Source organism: Lissotriton vulgaris, chromosome 7 (assembly GCF_964263255.1).
Source record: "Lissotriton vulgaris chromosome 7, aLisVul1.2, whole genome shotgun sequence".
Taxonomy (NCBI): domain Eukaryota; kingdom Metazoa; phylum Chordata; class Amphibia; order Caudata; family Salamandridae; genus Lissotriton; species Lissotriton vulgaris.
In genome coordinates this window covers 1,461,698,007-1,461,723,950 of record NC_141695.1, presented here as the reverse complement: position 1 = coordinate 1,461,723,950, position 25,944 = coordinate 1,461,698,007, and the positions used below count along the sequence as shown (strand labels likewise).

General features: G+C 43.0%; 1 protein-coding gene across 1 annotated transcript in view; it reads right to left on the bottom strand.

Annotated features, from left to right (window-relative positions):
* DHX35 (DEAH-box helicase 35) overlaps nucleotides 1–25,944 on the bottom strand; it is a 593,749-nt gene that overhangs the window by 310,221 nt on the left and 257,584 nt on the right. The window contains exon 9 of the mRNA XM_086932268.1: nucleotides 11,388–11,500. Within this exon, the coding sequence (XP_086788394.1) occupies nucleotides 11,388–11,500 (113 nt within the window). The remainder of the gene's footprint in view (nucleotides 1–11,387; nucleotides 11,501–25,944) is intronic.

Sequence of the window (25,944 nt, the reverse complement as noted above, 5' to 3'; positions counted from 1 at the left end):
AGACCTGTTTTAGACCAAGCACAAACACCGCTTCTTGAGCCTGTAAATATATGGCCCTCTTATTGGCTTAAGCAGGTGGAAGAATGACATAATTTTATAAACGTGAATATAGTGGTGAAAGAAATCCATTTCTGCAAGTCCCGCTAAAAAAACCTCGAAAATCAGACTCGTTTTGTAAGATATGTTGGCCTTACCCATGAGGTGAGGCAACATAAACAGTTTATATCAATTGCTATACAAAGATGTGAGATAAAGTGTCTTGTTTCGGTGCAGTAAAAAACAAACAAACGCGGTGTCCACGTTCCGTCCAGCTATGACGACTGGTGGCCCTGTTCACTGAGAACCCACTCAGTGTGTGCACAAGTCCCTTGATGCAGGGCCTGGTATAGCGTGGGCTATATAACAAGCACTTACATCGTGTCAGTGTCAAATTCATGCAGATGCGTTTTTACTGACGATGTCACAGACATTAAGGTTATTTTCGATCCAGTTTTGGTTCTGGCTTCCTATGGGGCTGAGCACCGTCGCATGAAGAGTGTATCTGTGGGTGTTGACACATTCTGGTGTGCTCTGGACACTGCACGCCCACCTGTGCTGCCGGTTGGTGACACACATTCTACCCTGCTGGACACCACACACGCCCACCCATGGTGTTGGGGTGGTGATGCACTTTCTGCCGTGCTTTGGACACCGCACTCTGGAGAGGCGCCTGTGACATGTGATGACGCCATGCATTGCTTCAGGTTTCCGGTTCTTCACCTGAGGTGTGTTGCTGTTAGTTCATTGGGCGTCGGTTTCAGGTTCACTCATTGCACAAGCGTGGTGGGAAACCCGGTGCTCGGCAGGAAAAGACCAAGTAGCAGCTTTGTGGCACCCGTGAACCTGTTTGGTAAAGAGAAACAGACTGTAACATCACACCACAGTGACCACACCCACTGACCATTTCGGGACCTGTGTGATTGACAGCACTGATCATTTACATGGTGTGCAACGCAAACTGAACTCTCTTGGAATTCCAACACCAGTCCTTTGTTTATCTATCGCATTTATTATTTGATCATGGAAACGTAAGTGGCCAGATGCGCCTATGTAATTGAATACAAGTATAAACAAGTATCGCCCCACGAAAAAAAGTGTGGCACACAAGAACACTTCAGACAGCCACATACCCACCACGATGCCCGCGTTCAGTTCCAAGCAATAGGATTAAGTTCGCTTGGTGCCGCGAACAGTAACACTACAGCGATACCCGCCTCTGCAGCTTCCACTGACCTACCCCCAATAACTACAGAACACGTCCCTGAAGCGAAAAGCGTTGTTTGTGAAGGGACTTTCGCTTGCAAGCAGCATCGGAGGCATGGAAAACAGGGCTGATGATATCCATTAAGCAGGGGCCTGCAGAGACAGAGCTAAGTAAAACAAAAAAAAACACGCCCGCGAGTGGTGCGCACGCGCGTGCCACATGTGCTTTTAATTATTGCGCCCATGTCTGGCCACGATAATTGAAAACATATGGGCTTTGGTGCACGTAACAGACACCAATAGGCCGTGGGCGGAGAAATGCGCCTGCCTATGGCCTAATGCGTGCTCTGTTGAAACAAAACACGCACTCAAAACCCAATTACAGACCCCAAAACAGAAAACACACGCACAAGCTTGTGCGATTCCAGAGTCCATTTCTGAACCCCGGACAAAAGGACTCTCGCCTGTGCGGGCCCTGCTGCGCAGTGCAACACAGGTCGCGAGACCTAAAAAGGGGAACTGGAGAGATGCAAGGTGTTACCACACAATATCTTTATTAGATTCTTTTGTGAAAATAATGGGTAGCGCGATACTATGTCAGTTAGAATCCTGGGCCCAAGAACATCATATATTAGCTGACTCTCAATACGGGTTCAGAAAAGAAATTGGCATGGTGGAGCAGGCCAACAATCTACACCAGTAGTTCCCAAAGTGTGCGACGCGGCACCCCGGTGCGCCGTGATGAGAAGCCAGGGGCGCCGCGATGCTTTCAATCTTGTAATCTATCGCCTCACACAGCTGGAAGGGCTTTAAATGAATTCTGCCTGTTGTGCGCGTTGCCCGCATCGATCTGTTTAAGGACCTGCTTCTGTTTCAAACCCCGTACCTCTGGTTTCGCATTACAGTTTAGCACAATTACACTTGGAAGTTTTTTTTGCCACGTTGTTAGTGAATAATTTAAATTTCTCAGGCCTACAACTCCGAGAATATCACCAGAATATAGTTGCTTTTTCTTACATTAAAATCATGGAAGAACGCATCAATGAATGCATTTCTTGCGAACATAACATTAAGAAAATAATTGAACTGTATGAAAGTGTGTTGAAAGCAAAAGTGCAGGTAACAAGCAGTATCTCGCAGAAAGTGAAATCAGTGGTTGGTATTCCTCTCCAATCTAAAATAATGCACGTGGCAAAAGAGGAAAAACAATTGTTCTTGTAAATCTGCGGGATACTTGCACATATGTTTTCAGCAAACCATCGGTCTCAAAATGTTTAAAAATTACTGGTGCACGCCAAACAAGCCCTTTATTAATGGTTCAATGTTTATTATCTTACATAAGGGTACACTTCAGAGTGCTGTCCATTGTTTGTACAATGATTCCGTGCACCAAGTTTTTTGTTCCGTTCGTTTTACCCACTCAGTTTAACTACCTTTCCAGGGGGTGGGAGGGAGGGTTGGTGCTGCTGGGTGACTATTGGAAAATGTGTCCTTGCTTTGCTGACCATGCAGAAACTCTTAGCAAAGATTAAAATATTTTTGGAATGGGGTTCCCTCTGTTTCACCTACCATCCAAACGGAAGCAAATTGAGAATGAAACAAGATACCGATGTATAAGGAGAGGTGGCTGAAAGTCCCTTTCAGTAAGTTTATTATACATATAATTCTAGTCTTGGCTAATGCCAGACCTAAAAAGCCTTCACCTAAGATGGCGGCTGCTGAGGACGACAAATTAAAAGAGATTAAAGGTGGTGATAGGAGTAACCAAACATGTTGCCACTTCCTAAGCCCCGTTTTGAGCCAACATTAATTTTATATCAAAGGACTTGTGAATTCCTAAAGTACAATATGAGGGAGGAATATAACAAATGTACCGCCAAAAATATTAAAATAGCATTTAAAATCTAACTTTCCCATCATAAACCAAGGACCATTACAATTGCAAGTTCTTCAAGTAGATTTAATGTGCTTTTATTATTTTAATAACAAACTCCAAAAAATTACTAATGGTGCCTACTGCAACAAACAAACCTCGTTCAGTTCAGAATCCGTCCTCTTGATCCTTTGCAGGCAAATTTTTTTCATGTATTGTTTGTTTTGTTTTTGGCCCAACAAGCCCTTGCCGTGGGGTGCATGTTGATCATTTTTGGTTTATTTGTATGTTTGCCAGATCAGCCTTCCCTTTTCAAATCACCTGCTGTAATGCTTGGTGTGTGTGCTCCACAGCATGTGCTGAATTGGTGTGGGTGTTGTTACATTTGCTGCGATGGTGTTTATGTGTGTGTGTGTGTGTGTGTGGGTGTGTTTGTGTGTGTGTGTGTGTGTGCAGGGCTGTATTTTCAGCATTTGAAACTATTGTTGTGTGGTTAAAAAAGTTGCATGAAAACATATTTGGCTATGAATCTTGTATCATTTCTCCCTTAACAAGTTTTTATTAAACAACTGTTATCTTTTTATTTTGTTACAAATATAATTACAATACCTTCATTGCATCCCAATTAACTTAAGGAAGGCAACAGGAAGTACTCCCGAGGTCGGGCTTACATCCCCCCCCCACACGCCCACCGGTAAAAAAATGGTGGGGAGCCACAGCCAACTGCCAATTACGTCAAGGGAGCCACGGATCAAAAAAGTTTGGGAACCACTGATCTACACTAATAATCTAAGAGGATTCTGGGACACAATAGTATTTCAACATCCTTAGGCAAGTAAAATAAATACTTGTGAGAACATTCTAATTTTAAAATGCATTGCATGTGTTAAGTGATGGGGATTAAGCAATGAGTGCAATTAAAATAGCAGGCGAGAAAACACATGGTGAAAGCTCAGAAAATAAAGATAGACACAGCTTATAAAATACAGATGTGCTTTAAATAAATAGATCTCCTTCGCCAGCCTGCAGCTGCCCAGCTTTTCAATCACAGTCAAAAAGCAGCAAATTAAGTGGACTGATAAATACCTACATTCCAAAGTTGGGCATCAAAACTGGCATTCCGGTTTTTTCAAAAAAGTGTTCAGGCGGCATACAAAGTATCTTCGTCGTTTTCTGATGCACTGACGAAGATACTTTGTATGCCGCCCGAACACTTTTTTGAAAAAATCGGAATGCTATCCACCTGACTGTTTAATAAATTTGAACCTGGCTTACGTTTGTGGTTCAATCTCCACAAATCCCCGTTTGTACCCCGTGGTTGACTACTTGCTCCACGTCATTGCTGTTTCCGTGTTCGTTTGGCATTCATTTGGAAATTCAAGGGAGTTTCTTCTGCATAGAAAAATATCGTCCTGATGATGGTCTATCTGACGACTGCCCTTTAGACCGAAACGTCGACATTCCATCATCTCCTTCACTGTTGCTTTGTCACCAATTCACAACCATTTTTTATTAATTAATTTAGGTTGTGTTGTTTATCATTTGGAGTTGATGATTTCAGTTGTGAACTGTAGAGAAAATATCACTCATCTCTGTTCATGACCTTTTGCTCTAATTAATTTGTTTATATTTATGTCCCCACTTTTGTTGCAGTAAAAAACTTTATATTTAAATACAATTTTTGCTCTATGTGTTCCTTTCCTTCCAGTAATACATTTACCATGTTGATATAAGACGGTTATCCTGTGGATACTCCTGAGTGTGTTACATATGTACAACTCACTGTTTAAATTTAACCTTCCTTAAACAAGTCCCTTGTAGCACATTCTGACCTTAACTACACAGTGCCCAAGCCTACAAGGGTTTATTGGGTTTCCCCTGCCTTGAACAGAAGTTGCAATTTGGCATCTTCCTCTGTCTCCGTCTCTTATCAATGCAAAGAAAATGTGATTGAAAGTAGCGGCAAATTTTTTTAGAGAACTATTCCTGAGGAAGTGGAATCTGATTATTTGATGTGAATGGTGCCAGACGCCTCTTAATTTTACTTCAGACACGTTCATTCAGTGATGTAATATGTACGAAAGGTACCAGTCATCAAGGAGCTGCTTTTCTATGCCAACAGTGTCTTAAATACATGCACTATGGGCACTGAACATACACCAACCCATGATGCACTATTGAGCAGTTGCAATCTGCATATGTGCTGTCCTTCTATAGTATTAGTATTTAGATACTAAGATTTTACTCCAATTCCTGTAATAAACCGTTTAGATACAGCAACCATGGTATTTTATCATAGTGGTCAAGTTCTAGGCAATCCCTTGTGATATCTCTAGTGAACTTGGTGCCTGGTTTACTTCAAATACTATGCCACTTGGTCATGGTGCTAAGATGGATGGAATCTTCTATATACATAATATACCCCTTGCAAACACCAACGTGCTAATAGCATTTGCTCCAGTCTTTTCCTTTGAAAGGGGAACCAGACTGCATATTACAGACACAATTTCTCAAATATTCATTGCTCTGATAAGGTATTTAACACGCCTTCCATGTGCAACTGTGACCTCTACTGGTTTGCACTTGCTCTAAACACTGTGAGATCACTTACAAACACCCAGCAGAAGATATTGATGTGGGCTATTCAGCCACCGTAAAGTTCTCTGAAACAGACAAGTCAGTTTTCCTGATGCAGTGCCAAATGTTACTATTGGGGTCTATCACGTAAGAAAACATTAATCAGCGATCTTGTGTTGAAATATGTACCTTCCGAAATGCGTATACCATGGTACTCAGTGGGTGTTGTGTTTTTCTCTGAGTGCAATTTTCTGAATGAGGCCGAGGTGGAAGGAACAAACAACATGGGCAGAGGGATGGTGAGGAGTATTGAGGCCTGCAAACATGTGCACTCTAACGGAGTGCTAGATTAACACTAAAAACAAGCATCGGGCGCCAATGCACTCGAGTGAATCCATGCTTCGGCCCCGGATGGTCGGTTGAGTGCGCACTGCAATCTAAACAAGCGTCTGCCTCTGATGCACTCAAGAGGGGCCCTGCTTCGGCCCCGGGGGACTGGTGAGTGGGTGTTGCAATATATACAAGTGCTGGTCTCAGATGCACTCGAGTAGATCCCTGCTGAATGTGCCCATGTGTAACATAACTGGTGCTCATGTTGAGCATGTTAAGTTTCTTCAATACCTTAAGGTCGAGATCACGCTATATAAAAATGCCCTAAAAAACAAGCTAGAGAGTTTGGGATCACAAGGGCTCCAAAGCAATGAATTTAATATTATTTTTAATGTATGATTTCTTACCTGGCAGTATTACTGCCGAATAAAGATTGTTTATTATTATTATTATTATTATTATGGAAGAAAACAGCACTTGGGCCTCGGGAGACTGATAAGAGAAACACACAAGGAACACACAGGATATAGTATGCTACAGCCAATAGAAACAGAGGAAAAGTAAGTGGCAAGCACACAAACCAATGAAAAGCAAGTGGGCAGGATGTAAGCCCCTTTTAAGATTTATATTGAATACAATAGATTTCCCAAGCACATTGCAAGCACTGTGCAGGCGAAACTGAAAATTGGGAATGCCCAGATACATTTTGGGTAACAAGGAATTAGGCAGGGCTGTGTATTGGCCTGTTTTTATTTTCATTACAAATTAACGGGGTGGACGCCCTCTTACAGAGGGTAAAAGCAGACACACCTAAAGTGGGTTTCCGCGTTACCCCAATTTTATTATACAGAGATGACGCAGTACTGCAGCAAATGGCCTCTAGCTTTTGATTGATAATTTTGTAACCTTCATGGAGGGCAGAGATTTGAAACTTAATTTTACCCAAACATATACCACAGTCTGTGGCAGGGGAGAAAGAGGGGTAAAATACAGTTTGCAGTAGGTTAGAAGTTAGAACAAGTGTAGACCTTTAGCTACCTGGGCATACTGTTCTCAGAGAATGGGCATTGGGGATCACACTTTAAAACCGCAAACGTAAACATTTATTAGGGCCTCTGGTGCAGTTTTTAGATTTTCTGATAAAATGTGAACAAAACCTATAAATAAACGTGAATTTACATAAAACCAAATACCTTCCAGCTGCATTATATGGGGTACCAATATAGGGCAAGATAAACTGTAAAATAATTCAGACACAGGAGAAAACCTTTTATTGTAGACTTTTGGCACTCAGGCGTTCAACCTCAGCTTAATAACTCATAAAGAACTTGATATTATGCATGTAGAAGATTACATCCATCTTAGCACCATGACCAAGTGGCATAGTAGTTCAAGTAAACCAGGCACCAAGTTCACTAGAGATATCATAAGGGATTTCCTAGAACTTGACCACTATGATAAAATACCATGGTTGCTGTATGTAAACGGTTTATTACAGGCTTGGAGGAAAATCTTAGTATCGTGAACCCCACTAGTATTATGAAATTTAGCAAAAAAGTATTAAGAACTGTCTTTGTGGGGAAAGGGAAGGCCATAGTGAATTGTGTGAAAGATCCAAGACAACAGTGGAAAGATTTTGCACAGGACTGATTCAATCGGGGATACAGGACTATCTGATAAACATGAACAATATTCAGGATAGATTTTATCTAATCAGATTACGTTTTCAGTTGCTCCATCACTTAGTTGCATTCCCTAGATCAGAGGCATGGTCAGAAAACTTACCCAAGTGGTCATGTGATGGAAAAGCCAGACAAATGACAATTCATTTTAAGTTATTTTGCACATTTTATATAGATATTAGACTAAGGGGCTCATTTGGATGTCGGTCAGAAAGCATCCGACCATCGGAGGTTGGAGGCTTTCCAACAGACATCCATGGTTTAAAGTCAGACCGCCTAATTACAATGTAGGCGGTCGGAGTTTAAACCAGCCGGTCATTCAGGCTGGCTTCCAACGGACTCAAGGAGCCTGTTGGCCAGTCAGAAACTGCCACATAATCCCTTACATACAGCATTTCTGCCGTAAGGATTATGATGTCAGTTTCCAACAGGCTTTCCATGTCAGGCTTTCCGGTTGGGGGCCTGTGGGACACCTATTGTGCTACCTTGTAAATCCCTACATCGTGTGGCAGGCACAGTGCAGGAATTTGCACACGCTCCCATGGACAGTCGGTCGGTTCCCATACCAATTGCATCATAATTAGGGCCTAGCTATTCTCCTACCTTTATTCTTAACACAGGGCACCATTTAGTATAGAGAGGTTTTTAAATTTCATCAAAATGTGTCAGAATTTTATACCTGTCATGCTATTTTGACCTACATTAAGAGCGCAATAAGGAGGCGTAAATCATTGAGTCACTTAGAAAGGTTCTGTTATGAGGAACATTGAATAAGGGTCTGGATTGCTGTAACTCTTATGTTTAAACTGTACCATTGAATGAAATTTTATAGTGCAAACTATGTACTACGTGTCTTAGCTGGATTTTTAAAAGGTTTACATGAGGTTTTTATGATCCTTAGCACATTTGAATTTTGAAATAATTGACATTTTTCGAACGTTTTTAACTATGTGTTCTTTTTTTAATAAAGTCTATTAGGACCAAAAGTATTGCTTTAGTTTTAGCATGCATCTGAGAGGTTAATTTTAGTAATGTATGTTTTATCAAATAAGTCTATACCTCAAAGCATGTTCTGTAAATTTGTGCTGAATGCATGTTTCTTAAATGTGTTATGCTGGAAATGCGCGAACATTTTAATGTCTATTTTGTTTGCTATGCATTTATGGATTTCTGTATAAATCTGAATGAAGTCTTTGAATTTGATTTGAATACTTTGCACAAACTCCTAAAGGGATGGTAGCACATCCTCTGTCCTCATGCTCCAACCTGCAAACTCTCCTATAGTCCAATCATGAAAGAAAGTCATTTTCACATTCTTCTTTTCAAACATAATTCCCATGAAAATCAGGGGGGATAAAAGAGTTGAATGTATCCATTCTATCATGATGAGACCAAGAAGTGAGGGATAGCAAGAGGGTGGAGAGGAATGAAAGGCACAAGAGCATCAATTCGTTTGTTTATATTTGAAAAGTCTGATTAAATATAGCTATCCCTGTATGTATGTGCAGGATATTTGAATGCAGGCTTAGGGGAAGGCAGCAGAGAGGGTAAAAAGGCACAAAGATACATTCAACATTTGAGTCAGTGGGTAGCTGGGTTCTGAGAGTTAAGGTGAACGGATATATCTTAGTGATGTAGTGCTCTTAAAAGAGGTGTGTCTTCAACTCTTTCCTAAATGGGAGAAAGGTTGGGCTGTCTTGATGGTTAGGGGGAACATCAATTCTGATCCTGGATTCACGAATGAAGAAGGCCTGTTTTTTCCCCTTTTTTTGCAGGTAGTTTTGAAGATACTACAGGCTGGCAGTGGGAGACAGTTCCGCTCCACCAGGATGGGGTGTAATAAAATAAAAATCAGGACCTCAATGAGGCTTGGTGTGATCTGTAGGATGTTCTAATGAGGGATGATGGTGGAGTCTGCAAGGTTGTGGATCCGTGTATTGCCACTACTGCGACACAAGAATAAGAGGCTTGAACAGCAGTTCTGAAGTTGTTTTCTGGTAGGAACAATTCCACTTCTATTAGTAGAGTGAGCTCATACCAGTCTGTTTTGGTATTGTTTGCAATGTGTTCCTTTAGGGTGAGGTCGGTGTCCAGGGTAAATTTGAGCACAGGGTGATAGTTAGGCTTCAAATCCAACCAGATTCATATCATTATGTCAGGTTTGTATTGATATCCGTGGTTCTTGGTGAACAGTAGGAATTCTATTTGTGTGCCTTTAAGCTTCAGGTAGGTGCTAGACATTAGGAGTGGATTAGATGTGGACAGTGTTTGAGGCTTTGAAAGTCTGGAGGAGAGGAGACTTTCAAGTAGAATTGTGTATCACTGGCAATTTGGTGAATTGTGATGAGGTTTGATTGGGTGGTATTCCAAGAGGCTGCAAATAAAAACTGAAGATGATGGAGGGCATGATGGAACCCTATGGGGGTCCGCTGGTAATGGGGATCTTCTAGTACATGGTGGTGACAAAATGAACGTACTGATGTCAGAAGAAGGAGGACCAGTGAAGGACACTGCCAGTGAATCCCATTCTAAACATCAGTGTTGATGAGAATGAGATGATCCACAGACTTGAGGTGGTTGAAAAGTCCTCCAATATCAGGAGGTAGTTGACATTTTTATCTGTGTTCGGGAGGGCGTACTTAGTGCGGGTTTCTTCAAGAGTTGGAGTATTTGGCTAGTCTTGAAAGTTTCTGGGAAGATACTCCGAGGGAGGGAGGTGTTGACAGTGGGGTGTAGGGGCAATGAGGTTTCTCCAGGGAGCACTGTGATGAAGGACAAAGGTAAGACCGGGGGCAACATATAGGAATCTCAGGATGCCAGCAAAGTCTGCTAGAAACAGGGTTTTAAATGATGACCAATGTGGAATGAACACAGAGGAGTGAGTGAGAGAGGAGGAGTAAACTGACACATAAGAGAATTAAACCAAGCATCTAAGGCACAAGTAAAATAAGACCCGCTGTGTGGACCCAACTTTTTTTATAATTCACGAGAGCATCACTAGGTCAATTTAATTCTTCACTTGTATCTAACAATCTTCACCTTTGAGAAACAAAGGAGTTCAAACTTGCGCCCTATTAAACCTTTGACCTCATGGGAAACAGCCTTTACCACAGCGGCCGAACCACGCAATACAGGTACAATGCGGCTGTTACAATGAATGCGTCTTTGCCACGCATTCCTTTAACACGAATTTCATTACTGCGACATGTCTTACGGAAAGCGGCATTGGTCTTTAAAGTACAAAGCTTTAACTACTGCTGCGCAGACTGGAGTTGGAATAGATAATTATACCACTCCAAAGTACAGTACTTCCCTTAAGGCATGTCGTAACAATATGCTTGGTAAAAAAATGCATGGTAAAGACACATTCATTGAGAAGACTTCGGAGTAACAGCATGCATGTGAAAGGCATGCGCTGCTCCGACATACAACCAACCTCACTATCTACGGATTACTGTTGGTGGAGAAACAGAAAAGTAAAGTCCTTATAAAGATGTGAAGGAAATTTCAAGGATATCTGCTGCATTTAACTGGCAAACAAAAGGGGAACAGGTCTACATTTTGTGCCTAACAACGATGTTCTCAGACATGAGCAATATTGAGTTTACAGATCCGGTTGTGCAAGATGTTTATGCAGTGTACACAGGTCTCTACAACTCAAGAACACAAAAATAATGACTTACCTTTGTGTGTGAAATACATCTACTGGAAATGTCCTTCCCTCCACAGTAAGGATCGTACACGTGTCAAGGCTTGGATCACAACTTTCATTCTGATTAAAGAAATCCTTGAATTTCTAGAGCAGCAAATGTAATGCAAACAAAAGACATTACAACATTACATTAGTGGACGAAAAAGGCGACTAGTCAGACAGAAGCAAATACTCATTTAGTCACAGGCACATTTTGAATGGTCTGAAGTGAAGACAGCCAGCAACACAAGTTTGCAAAAGTCACCTTAGGAACAGAATTTATTAACAGAAGAAACTGTCAGGTCCTTCAAAGTGGGCAATTTCTTGAATGTTCTGAACATACAGACCGCTTATAGAGCTAAATATACAATTATTTTTGCAATTCAGTGTTTGCGACAGCAAACATTTTCTTCCAGTGTGCCATCCCCATTTTAGACTTTGGTAAAGTTTTATCAGCTACTAAAATCTGTTTACAACTGTATACCAAAATACGATTTAGAAGAGGCATGTTGGGAGCACTCCTTTCACAAGATTTATTTTTCTGGTCATAAACCATTAAAAAGTTACCAAGTCCACCTTTGGGTGGTTACTCATTTTCAAAAGAGAAGGGGGTCTTGTTTGGACCCTTTACCCTTTGGGAATTGTGTTAAACGTTTCAGGCGGAGTAGGCAGTAGTCCAGGGTCCCGCTGACTATTCTCAATGAAACTTTGAAAAAAGATTTTAAAAATGTAATAGCAGCCCAGATTCCTTCAAGCAAATTGGGTTGCTTTAAAAAAAGAAATGGAAACGTTTTCTTTATATAAAATCACTCTCAGACGTGGAAGTCTGCTGATCCTTGACGGTCACCATCCCCTGTGACTGTTAACAATTGGAGTGAGTCATAATTTTGAACCTATCTAATGAATAATAATTAGGTATATTGGACTGCAACCCAATCTGATTTGGAATTTTGTGAGCCAGCCTATTAATATATTGTCAATTAGTAAATTAGGTACTGGTCGGAGGAGTAGTCACAAATTGCAACCACTTTTTGCAACCAGTATCTTGCTAAATCTGGCCCCTAGTCTCCAAATATGCATCTGTCCCAAAGTACTGCTTTGTCTGTTTTATTTTCCAAATCATTTACTAACTTTGTCTCCACCACTTCTGCTGGGTTGCATTTCAATGCATCAAAAATATTGATACACACAAGTGAACCAACCACGTTCACACCAAAATTGAAAAGCCAGATCTCAGAGTTTTCTTAAGATGACTGACTACACCGTATGAGAAACCCCCCCACTGGAACTCTCTAATCGCTCATCTAACCTTGTAGATAACTCATTGGTGCATGTCACATAATCACAGTTGGCTGCACTGGAAAATGTAACTAGCCACCAGAAACATCAAGACATTACTGAGCCTTTCGGGACAAACTTCAGGGATACCTACTGTTTGACGAGAATCTCAAAACGTACATGCAAATCTCCGCTATCCTTCCAACACACGTTTTATCCCTAGCTTTACAACATGCTCACTTATCCTGCAGCATCATCCAAATATACCCACACTCTTCAAAAACTTTCTAATAAGCATCCATACTAATCCCACTCTAACACATGGACTGTTTCCCACCAACGACCGCGTTGTGACAAGGCATACCATTACCCCACAAGTCGTTACAACGACTTGCGGAGGGGGGAGAAGGTGTTGGATTTTAAATCCAACACCTTCCCTACAGTCCACACAGACTGGAGTTGGAATAGTACATTTTACTATTCCAACATCCTGCGCCCCCCCCGCCGCAAGTTGTTTTAATGACTTGCAGGGTAATGGTATGTGTTGTCACAACGCGGTCGTTGTTACGACTACGTTGTGTGAGTTTGCAGGGTAATGGTATGCGGGAAAATGAGCCATATTCGGTGAGGTTACCACAAGAGATAAAGGGTTTAAGCACTTGGTGCCAGTTCAAAATAAATTGTTTTTAGGACCAGGTGGAGGGTAGGTCAGCAGACTCGCCAAAATCACTAAATGTTAATTTTTGATTTTAAAAGGCCCCACCTCGCAGCTTTCGGTAGCTGTGTTAACGGGCTCTAGCATGCAGCTCAGCTGCTCCCTAAAAATAATGAGTAGTCCACCCTCGATTCACTTCTATCAAGTCTCACCGCCACATAACCTGGTGGCGTGGCAGTCGCAAAGTCCGGGCCAGAGTCCTCCTTGGCCCAAGTCTCAGTGACAAACAAACGCACAGCATAGGGCCTCTGTCCTTGATACACCCCGATTGTGCTCTTCCAAGAGATTTCAAGGAGGTACACTCTCTGGAGCCAACAATCCCTCCTACCTTAGGGCTTCCAGTAGTCCAGTTGCACGAAGAGCAATACCACCATTCTACCATCCCAGGGTCTAACACTTCCCCTCCCCAATACCTCACCTAATGCTCGAGGTTCATGAGAGCCAGCGAATGTACCTCAACTGATGCTTAACTGTACTAAAACCGGCGGCATTCCTGGTCCTGTTTGTGCACGGACGGGCGAAGATGGGTTTTACTTAGGCGTGTTTACGCATCGGCATGTTTAAATTTCGGGGACAAGCATATACTGTGCTAGAGTAGGCTAACAACTAGAATGCTTCCCTCTGCAGAGCGTAGTAGCGTGGTGGTACACAAACATGGCAGCCAAATAGAGAAAATGTTTCCAGAATACAATGAGTAAAACACTTTTTTTTAAAAACAATGATAGCCTGCAAAGGCCAACCTCAACACAGCAGTCTCACATCAGTTAAGTGCCAGATAAGCATCTAAAAATACAACATTACAAAATGATTTAGTCATAAACATCTAATTCCACATCACAACACTCATGGAATTATGTCTGGGCCATAAAAAAGACCCCAACCCTCATTATCCAGCTAGATCACCTATCAGAACACTCAACCTGTTTCATTGGTGAGATTACCTCACTGGTTAATCCCCTACTACCCCTTTCCAACAAATTATTCAGAGATGCATCAACTATTGGTTTGGATGGAGGACTTGCCTGTCCAAACGTATGAACTACTGTCAACTAAAGGTAGTATTGGCTTCACACCCAAGTGGCATTACCTATAAATTAAGGCTATCACCTAGACAGATAATTTTCTTGTTGCTGGTTCAATGACAAACATGACACTGGGCAACAGTAACACATTTGGTTTTTAACTACAAAACACTATATGTTAATCACTTTAATGATATCCATACTGCCTTTCCCATTTAGCAGGAATATGCAATGTCTCTATATCCTTTGCTGTTTGGACACCAATGTCCAAACCACTCTCAATACTTTACTTTCACAAAAAGTAAGCAAAATGTGCTAGAGAATCAAAAAAATAAGAAACTATATAAGCACCACTTGCTATGGCCTTAACAATGGCCCATCCCAAATGAAAAGGTGTAACAACACACTCAAAATATCATTGGGGCTGATAGCTAACTACCAGTCTTTTCAAAATCTTTAAAACCAGACCCACACAAAGCAGATTCACCCACCTACTCTCGCATACAGCGTCCATAAAAACTTAACCAACAAATCTTTGCACATTATGTTAGTCATTAATTCCCTAATTAACTTGAGATGACCTGATACTTTTGCAGTTCTTGAGAAAAGACCCCCATGATGCCAGAAAAATATTTTGCACTGTAAAAGCCAGGGCCCCATTTGAAGAGCCACATCCAGCAATACTGGGAACATCCTGCTACCTTACTCTAATAACTCAATGTGTCTAAATAAATAATATATCCCTCTCCTAAAGACCAGCTGCCTTTAAACAACTAAAATACCTTACTAATAAAAAGCTTCAATTTAATCTATTTTGTATGCAGGCATCACCCCATCTCTTAATTATACTGTATCCAAAAGGTTACATAACAGGCTTATCCTGGTCCTTTCTGGATGTCCATATCAGAAGAGTCAGCCCAAGACAATTAACTGCAGAAGACGTTTATAGAAGCATGAAAAGGGTTAGAGGAGTAGTTATGCCAGAAGAGAAAAAACTATCTATACAGTGATCAGTTTTAGTGCACCAGTGTACTAGTGCTCCCTAGTGTGAGGCAGGTTGCAAACGCTTATTTCCAGCTAGGAGGAATTATCTTTAGTTTTTTCCATGGCTTTGGATCACGACCTCAAATTAATTTCATTTTCCAGCAAAAATGCCATTTGGTCTGAGACTTTGCTTTATTGAACTTCTTGCACTTCTCCAAGAGAAGGTTGCAACCCACTCCGGACAAGAATGCCGTGAAAGAGCTGCATGTTTGTGATGAGCACCAAAGTGTCTGACACTAAAGTAAAAAACGTTTTGATTTTAGATTTAAGACTGCCTCAAAACATTTACAGTGAGAGAGAAAGAGAGGGATGGTGATATTTTAAAACATTGCCTTGTTCCTGAGTTTGGGATGTCTTCTGCACAACAGAAATGAAGGGGGGCATTGTTCCACCTTACTCTTGGAAGAGTTTACTGCAGGTACCTTTTGTTAAAGTAAAGCTATTTCCATTATCAAATGAAGTATCTATTCTTCAGCTTACAAACTGCACTAGAATTGTTTATTAAGTTATTTGAGGTTGAGGTAGCACATCTTCGACACTAGAGCTTTCATGTAGTTTTGTATGTGCACAACTTGCAGCTCAATGCCCATTCGGTTGGTGGGAGCTACCCATGCACTGCAAGTCTCCTCAAATCTGCTGAATTTTTCTGAATTTGGCAGAATTCACCTTTGACTCCTATGAACAAGTACTTGTGGTTAAAAAGATACAATTTCCTTTGATACAGAGGTGAACCTCATTTAAAAATTAGACTGTGTGAAACATATCTGATCCTATCCAGTTAGAATGGTTACCTATCTGATGATTTAATGCCCTTCTTCATGTTCCTGATAATAACACGTCTACCTACACATATATGTGCTGCTAGAGTGTGTTCCGCATCCGTAGGCTGAGATTTTGTATCACTGGCATGTGAGCAAATTATATTGACCCATCGTACTTCCAATGGTAAATGGAACACAAGAGCACTCTGAGGGGGTTCCCGTTATATACAATGACATGCCATGAGACAATGATCACAGATGATTCCTTGAAAGGTTGGAAAGAACATATGGGAGAAACACATGGGAGAAATTTGAACCAGTGCTAACGTGCTTGTGCTCACTCACTAAAGCAGGGTAAAATTGGCTTACCCCTGATAATATGTCTACAGTCTGCCATTGCAGCCTGAGTGCAGTTTAAACTGAAAATTCAACTAGGAAAAATAACCACCATGCCAAGCTTTAAACTCCCCTTTTATTGCATATAAGTCACCCCTAAGGTAAGCCCAATCCAGCCCATAGGGTAAGGTCCATTGTAATTAAAAGGTTGGGCATGTACCTTTACTTTTTACATGTCAGGGTAGTCAAAAACTCCTAATTTCGTTTTCACTATTGCGAGGCCTACCTCTTCCATAGGATAATATTGGGTTGTCTTAGTACATTTAATAAGTGCTAACTTTTGATTGGGGACAGGCAGAGATTTCATGTTTGGTGTCTTAGAAATTATAATTTAAAAAAACGTGTTAATGGTAAATTCAGATTTTAAATTACAATTTTGAAAATGCCACTTTTAGAAAGCTGTACAAAAGGGGGTGGTGATGGACGGAGCATCTGAACCAATCAAACACTCACACCCAGTCAAAATACCTGGGTTTAATCCATCACCATTCTTTAGCCCACTCTGCCATCCCAGTTCAGACATGGCCATATGCAAATCAGTCTAACCCTGTGCCTCATGGGAACAGTCCAGCCCGAACTGCCAAGCCTTCCCTGGACCGGAATCAAGCTTCCTAGGACCGGTTTCTGGCATTCCAGCCGTCTTCAGCCAGGCTTGCTTGAATCCAGTGGCAAAGTGAGCAAGGGACTCATACCCTGCCAACTTATGGTGAACAAAGCGGTACAAAAGGGGGTGGTGATGGACAGAGCATCTGAACCAATCAAACACTCACACCCAGTCAACAGATCTAGGTATAATCCATCACCATTCTTTAGCCCACTCTGCCACCCCAGTTCAGACATGGCCATATGCAAATCAGTCTGACCCTGTGCCTCATGGGAACAGTCCAGCCCGAACTGCCAAGCCATGCCTTCCCTGGACCGGAATCAAGCTTCCTAGGACTGGTTTCTGGCATTCCAGCTGTCTTCAGCCAGGCTTGCTAGAATCCAGTGGCAAAGTGAGCAAGGGACTCAACATCTGAGCATACCCTCCCAACTTATGGCGAACAAAGCGGTACAAAAGGGGGTGGTGATGGACGGAGCATATGAACCAATCAAACACTCACACCCAGTCAACAGATCTGGGTTTAATCCATCACCATTCTTTAGCCCACATGGTCATGTCTGAACTGGGGTGTTGTGGAGTGCAAAAAAACGATAGATTTAGGCCCAGATCTCTTTACTGGGGTGAATGTATGACATTGTTCTGCATTCTGTCCAACTGTTGTTTTTGCACTTTTAGAAAGCTGGCATGTTTCTGCTCTTGTTGTTTTGGGCCTGCAGCCTGTTCCTGGGTCACATGAGTGGGTATAGTTGGAAGCTAGATTTCATTCCTCCCAGACAGCCAGATAATAGAGGGATAGGTGTTATGTGGGCACACTAGGCCACTATTCTACATACTCATGTTTAAAGTTGACATATTTTCTTGAACATTGACATTTGACACACATTTGCTTGCGTCCTTGTATGGGATAATGTTCCACGAAATAACTTTGCTTACATTTACACATCTTTGTAGACATATTATCAGAGCCTTGAACATTCTGCATGGAAGCTAAAATGTACTGTGGAAAATGCTGTTGTTTGTTATTGCTCACTCAGCGACAGCTTTGTTAGGATAGAATCAATAATGGCAGCCGGACTGGGGCTTCGACATGGCACCACGGGTGAAGTTTATTATTTAAACAACATCACTCCTTTGTTTAGTTAGAGGAGCATTTCACTGATAGTGTCAAGGTTGACCCATGCTGTAATTCCAGCCCAGCTGAATGCTGTTTACCTCGTGAGAAGGATCGTGCCCAGCAATACACCAAGACAGGCTCCAAGATGAACATACTCACAGGTAACAGGGGGAGGTAAATCAACCACAGGGATTTTGTTAGATTCACCCACCCTAGACACACCAGGCTAGGGAGCGCCAGGTGGGAGCATAACTATACTCATATGCAAGCATATACTCTATGTAACAGCACAATGGTTAAACTGTTCATTTTCTTGACCGTTCTTGTGATGCTGATTTTTCGCTTTTGTTTCTTTCTATTGATAATTGCAGTCCACATATTTTATACAAGAATCTTATTGCTTCAATAAATATTTGAAATGCCAGTTCAAGTATTTATTATGTTTCCCCTTGGGCATGCATGAGTTTCCAAACAAATGGGCTTTAGGCTTGTTTCCACCATTTCCTTGGGGAGTCAGGGATGTCATGTTCTGAGGTTTCACATACCACCTGTTACCTTGCTAGGTTAGGGGTACAGATGGTGCACTGTGAGCTAGCCAGGACTCAGGCCAACCTATCCTGATGGTGTGCTTCGACTCAGTCATGTGCAGTTTTTAGGTTTACGTTTCAACAAATGCACAGTTTTACTGAAAAAGTAAGAACCATATGACACCTGGACAGGGCATCACTGGAAGATGGGGGGGGGGGCGAAGCTGGGCTCAGCCGCATTCGCAAATTAATAGGATGAGTCCTGCCTTCACACCACTTCTTGTTCAGGCAGCCAGGCTATAGCCAAGGCATGAAAGGAAGGATATTTCAAGCACTTCAAAGGAATTGTCTAGAAACTTCTTCTACTTTAAAGAAGGCACTAGGTATAAAAATAGGAGCCTCAGGCCCACTGTTCAGTTCACTTTGGGGACCTACGAAAGTTTTCTTAGAGGACTGCCTGCCGCTGTGTCGCTGTGTGCTGCAGAAGACTGCTTTGCTGCACCTGGAAGAACTGCTCTGCAACCTGAAGAATGCATGAACCCTCAGAGGCCTGCCCAGCTTCTGAAGCCCTGTTCCATCTCTTGACACCAGGACTATCAGAATGACTCCAAGGGCTAGTTGGCTGGACTCCTAAACAGACACTCAGAGCAGAAAGGCCCCAAACATCTTGAACCTGCACTTGAAATTAGCATGAGTGGGTACCAATCCTCCAAATGGTGCCTCTCCAGTCCTGAACCCTTGGAAGTGGTGCTAATGGTGTCCAGATAGCCATGATTTAAAACATGGACATTTTTGGGCTAAAATCTGCTTTGAGAACCGAGAGGAGACTGGGACCAACCTGCTTGTCTATCCGACGAAGGTGCATGGCCGGATGCACTGACTTTGCGGCAGCACCGCTATGTTCTTTTCTGCAGCAGCAAATCCTGATTAGCGGTCCTTCGCAGGAAGGATATCCGGCCTCATGGAGGCCTTGTTGGCTACAACCTCCGGCCTCGTCCCACTGGAGAGTTTGGCTTCCCAAAAAAAAGATTAAGGACCCGATTTAGATGTTGGTGGATGGGTTACTCCGTCATGGGTTACTCTGTCACAATGGTGACAGATATGTCATCCTCCAAAATATAAATGCCAAAGGATATAATGGGATTTATATTTCGGCAGACAAGATATTCGTCTCCGTTCTGACGGAGTAATCTGTCTGCCAAGATCTTAATCAGGTCCTAAGTCAGAACGTGGAAATATTCACTGTAACTTCGTCCAGCGCCTCCCCAACAACGCCTCCTCCTTCTCCAACACCACCTGCAGTCTTTACCTGCTGAACTTCTAGGTTCACAGAACATTTTTGCTGAAATTGTTTCAAGTCCAAATGTAGGTGCCGACTGAGCCCAATCCACTTCTTGTATCCGACTCACCCTCCATTGCAGTTGGTTCATTTCCCGACTTTGATTACAGTCTTGCATCACTAGATGTCATCGGTTGGTGATTTGATCTTTCAGGCGCTAGTTTTTACCTTAAGCTTAAAAAATGTGTTACTCCAGTTCTACTGATTGGATTTTTGCCATTTTGGTGTAAAATAATTTATTTAAATGTACTTTATTTTTTCTAAATTGATGTGGGATTTTTCTTTTTTCGCTTTATTACTGCTTGTGCACTACATAAATTATTTACACGTTGCCACTAAGTTAAGTCTGACTGCTTATGTGCTTATATCTAATATTAAATGCCTTAATATAAAAATCCAACACTTTTGAGACTTTTGCTTATATTGGAGTTGGAATAGTTAAGTTGACTCGTTTGAAATCCAATACTTTTGCTAGTGTTATTTATTTTTGAATATTTATATAATTATTGCTTTTCCCCACTTATTTTATTTTTATTTTTGCCGTTCATATCACATTTATCCCCCAGATAGTAGGCTCCCCACCTTTAATCTATTGTTGAGCCCTACCTGCGTGCTTTTATTACCTTTGTAAAATTGCTCTACCTTATTCCCTCTCTCACGTTAACAGCCCAGCCCGCCCCTTTTATTTCCAAACCATTTCTGTTGCTGTAAGAAAACAAGTTACTTACCTGTAAGCAGTGTTTAGTAGTGTAGCAAACTGAAAAGAGGCCTAGGCCCATTTCCCTTTTGCAACCCATAGCCTTTGTTATGTAAAAAAGGCCCAAACTTTTCCCTGAACCAATCAGAGCTTCTCACCCTCTAGAACACTCCTGAGAGAACCTTCTGCCCCTCAGATTTTTCGCGCACTTGTGCAATAATACACTTCTTGTGCTAAATCCGAGGTGAGCCTCTCAGGGGAGGAGGGAGGGTGCATGTGAATCTATGAAAGATAGCAATACTGGAGAACTAAAATTACAGGTAAGAAACTTGTTTTCTTACTCCAGTATTGGAACTTTCATAGATTCACATGCCTGAATCAGAATAGCGAGCAGTGAAAAAACAAAGCACATTTTTCTGATAAATTACATACTCATGCAATACCATTAGCAAATGAAGCATAATCTCATATATAAATATAAATACTTATATAAAATGTGACTTTGTAAACAAGAGAACTTATGGATGGGGGGATTCAAGAAAGGCTCACCGTTACTGGGTGATATTCCGCAGTACCGCCTCTCCCACCGCCGCATCCGATTCTGCGGCTGCCTCCAAGCAGTAGTGCCTGGTGAAGGTGTGCGTAGATGCCCAGGTTGCTGCTCTGCAGATATCCTGGATTGGCACTCCTCCAAATAATGCAGTGGATGTGGCCACTGCCCTTGTGGAATGAGCACGGACTCGTGCATTCAAAGGCTTTCCAGCAGCTTGATGACAGTAGACAATTGCACTGGAAATCCATCTGGCAATTCCCCACTTTGACAGCGGGAAACCTTTCCTGGGTGCGCTGAAGGCGACGAACAACTGGGAAGACCTGCGAAATGCCTTAGTTTCTTTCAAGTAAAATTTCATACATCTCTGAACGTCCAGAGAGTGTAATACTGTTTCTGCCGCTGTTGATGGATGCGGAAAGAAACGCTTCAGCACCAATGGTTTGTTCAAATGAAAATCTGTTGGCACCTTTGGAATGAACTTCGGGTTTGTCCTGAGAATCATCTTATCCTCTTGAAATTGCAAGAAAGGCTCCTGAATCGTGAGCGCCTGTAGTTCACCTACTCTTCTCGCTGAAGTCAACGCAATGAGAAGAGCCACTTTCCAGGACAAGAACTTCAGGTCTGCCCTGTGTATCGGTTCAAATGGTGGCTTCATCAATTGAGAGAGTACAATATTCAGATTCCGTAATGGTGGTAGAGGCTTTACTGGTGGAAAGACTCTGAATATTCCTTTCATGAATTGCTTGATAATCCTTGAGGACCATAAAGATGGGCCTGACGATGACCTCCTGTAGCGGGATAACGCACCCAAATGCACCTTGATGGAGGCGTGTGCTAATCCTGACTTTGCTAACTGCAGAATGTATGGTATAATCTGATGAGGCGCAGCAGTAAGAGGATGAACATCATGCCTCTTACACCACAGACAGAACCTCTTCCATTTCATCCTGTAGGTTCTATTGGTACTCTCTGCTCTGGCCTTTGACAGGATGCCCTTAAATTCTTGTGAGATGTTCAGATGGCTAAACTCACTGTGTTCAGGAGAAAGGCTGCTAATCGCAAGGATTTCGGGTCCGGATTGCGCACCTGCCCCTTGGACATTGTCAGAAGCGATGGAATCATGCGCAACCGAATTGGACGGTCCTCCGACAATAGCAGCAGTTCCGTGAACCAGTGTTGTCTGGGCCACCACGGGGCTACTAGGATCAGTCTGCACGGCTCTTTCTTGATCTTCACCAGTACGCTGGGGAGAAGAGGAATTGGAGGAAAACCGTAGGCAAAGATGCTGGACCATGCCATGGAAAAAGTATTCCCCCAAGATCCCTTCTGGGGAAGCCAGCTTGCGAAGTACTGGCATTTTCTGTTTTCCCCTGTAGCGAAGAGGTCCACCAACGGTGCTCCCCATCTCCGAAAGACGCTGTCCAGGATTTCCTGGTGTAGCTCCCATTCGTGGCAGGACGATTTTAGCCTGCTGAGAGTATCCGCTTTGATGTTTTGATCCCCCGGGAGGTGTTCTGCTGTCAATGATATTTCCTGCTGAACAGCCCATTCCCAAATCTACTGGGCTTCCTGAGACAGGGAGAGAGATCTTGTTCCCCCTTGCTTGTTTACATAATGCATCCCCGTGGTGTTGTCTGTTCTTACAAACACCGGCGCACCTTTTATCCTTGGCAGAAAAGCCAGTAATGTCAAACGGATCGCCCTGAGCTCCAGCAGCAGATTTATATGCAATTGCTGCTCCTCTGCTTTCCAACGGCCGCTGACCTGAAGGTCCTGAAGGAAAGCTCCCCATCCTTCTAATGATGCATCTGTCGTTACCACTAGCAGAGCTGCACTTGCTAGAAACAACAGTCCTTGAGACACGTTTGCCTTTTGCGTCGACCACTCTGCTGCCTATCGCATCACTGGTGTCACCTTTATTATATCGTCGAAGGATCCCTCTGCCTGACGCCATTGGAGATCGATCTGTTCCTGCCATGGTCTCATTTATAGCCTGCAGCAAGGTACCAGTGGAATACAAGAGGACATTGTGCCCAGCAAGGATTTGTACCTGCGGACTGAAAGAGACTTTCTTTTTCTCAAGTCTTGGAAGAGGGACACAATCCTCAGTTGTCTTTCCTCGGAAGGAAACGCTTTGTTGCATTCCGTGTCCAATATTGCTCCCAGAAATGTGATCACTCTTGCTGGGTGGAGGTTCGACTTTTGTCTCGTTTAAAGTCAATCCTAAATCGGCGAATAAGTCTATGCAAGCTTGCGTTGACGCTCTGGCTTGTGTCTTTGATGTTGCTTTGACCAACCAGTCGTCGAGGTAAGGAAATATTTGATGTGTTTGCTTCCTCAACACAGCCGCCATTGGAGCCAGGCATTTCGTGAAAACCCTTGGCGCTGACTTCAAGCCGAATGGCAGTACCTTGAATTGGTAATGTCTTCCGGCTACCCAAAACCGAAGGTACTGCCTGTGTGCAGGATATATCGGCACGTGGAAATACGCGTCTTGTAGGTCCAATGTGGTCATATGATCCCCTGGGTTTAACAATGGAAGGATGTCCTGTAGAGATACCATCCTGAAAGATTGTTTCTTGAGATAGGTGTTTAAGGATCTGAGATCCAGGATGGGGCGCCACTGGAGCTTGTTTTTCTTGATAAGAAAAAAAACGGGAGTAAAACCCCCTGTTTTCCTGGGATTTCGGTACTGGTTCTATTGCTCCCTTTCGGAGCATTGTCCGAATCTCCTGCCGGAGTTCATGCAGATGATTTGCTCTCTTGTGCATCGGTGGCGTACAAGGGGGTGTCTGAATAAATTCTAGGGTGTGACCGAATTGAACTATTTTGAGGACCCATTGGTCCGTTGTTATTTTCCGCCAATTGTATAGATAGTGAGCAATCTTTCCACCCAGGGGAGCATCTGACAGAGCCGGAAGATGGAGGTTGTCATTGCCTACGGGTGTTGTCCTTTCCTCCGCCACCACGTCCTCTAGGAGTTGATTTTGTGTATCCTCCTGACTGACGCTGGTTATATTGTTGACGGTACGGCTGTGATGAGGACTGATAAGAAGAAGAATATCTCCCCTGTTGGTATCCTCCTCTATACGAGGACTGTCCTCTACCCCTGGAGCCACAAAAAGGGGTTTTCCTGTACTGCAGAGTTCCCAGAGACTTTGCCGTATCAGTATCCTTCTTGATACTTTCCAGCGTGTCATCTATATGTTTTCCAAATAATTCTTCTCCATTGAAAGGGAGGTCTAAGATTTTGTTCTGCACCTCCGGCCTAAATGCGGTTGCTCGCAGCCAACCTTGCTGCGCAGGACCGCCGCTCCTCCCAAGGATCTAAATGCTGTGGTCGCTATATCCATAGCGCAGACTATGACTTCAGCTGAAGTCCTCTCTCCTTCCATGAGAATTTTCTTTGCCTCCTGCTTCTCTGGATCTGGCACCAGGTTAACATATGGAGACATGTTGCACCACATCTGCCTGTCATACCTCCCCAATATAGCCAGGGCATTAGAGGCTCTTACCAACAGAGCACACATTAAAGAAAAACGCTTCCCTGCGTTATCCAACCTTCTGCCCTCCTTGTCTGGAGGTGTTGCAATCGGAGCAGATGGGTTCCTGGATTTCTGTTGTGCCGCCTGCGTGATAACAGAATCCGGTTTGGGATGACCCACAAGGCAAGATGGAGCATCGACTGGTGCTTTATACTTTTTATCCAGTCTGGCCAGAACTGGTGTTACAGTCGCTGGCGTCTCCATGACCTTCAATCCTTCCTTCCAGAGACACTATAGGCAAAGATCGTACAGATCTCCGATACAAATCTTTAAAGTCATATAGAAAACATTCAGTTTTTTCTTCTGTCATGGTCAGTGCAAACCTCTTAGTGGCTCTCTCCATCAAATTATGAAATCCACCAATGTCCTCCGGTGGAGAGTCCACTGGTCTCTGCGGAGGAGTTGCAGGTGATGGGGCGATATAGTCATGCCATTCTGCACTTGTGTCCGCAATTTCACCATCTTCATCCTCATCCGAGGTATCATGGTGTGTTGTCGGTGGTGGGGACCTAACAGTAGGTTCCGGCACAATTTCCCTCCTACGAATCGGAGTCCCTGGAACCGAGCGTGGACGTGGAGCCGCCTCTACGGCCTGTGGAGCGACTGGAGTCGCTGGGTATCTTCTTCTATAATCCTCCAACATTCCTTGGAGATCCCTTAACAAAGAGGATTGGACACTGGCCATCTCTTCTCGTTGTCGAATTCGGTGTTGTTCCTGGGGTTGCTCTTGATAACCCCCATATTCTTCCTCCGAATCGTCTTCCTGGTACTTGACCTGTAATTGCGAAGGGCTACTGGCAATACCATACTCCTCATCTTCCTCTTCCAGTAAGTGAGTCGGTAGCAATGGGGAGACCTTGCTTGGAGATGTAACCTCCGGTGTAATAGGTTTTTTCCAAGGCACCAACCTTTTTTCTGGTGTTTTTTCCATCGTCGACGAGCCCGTCGACGAGA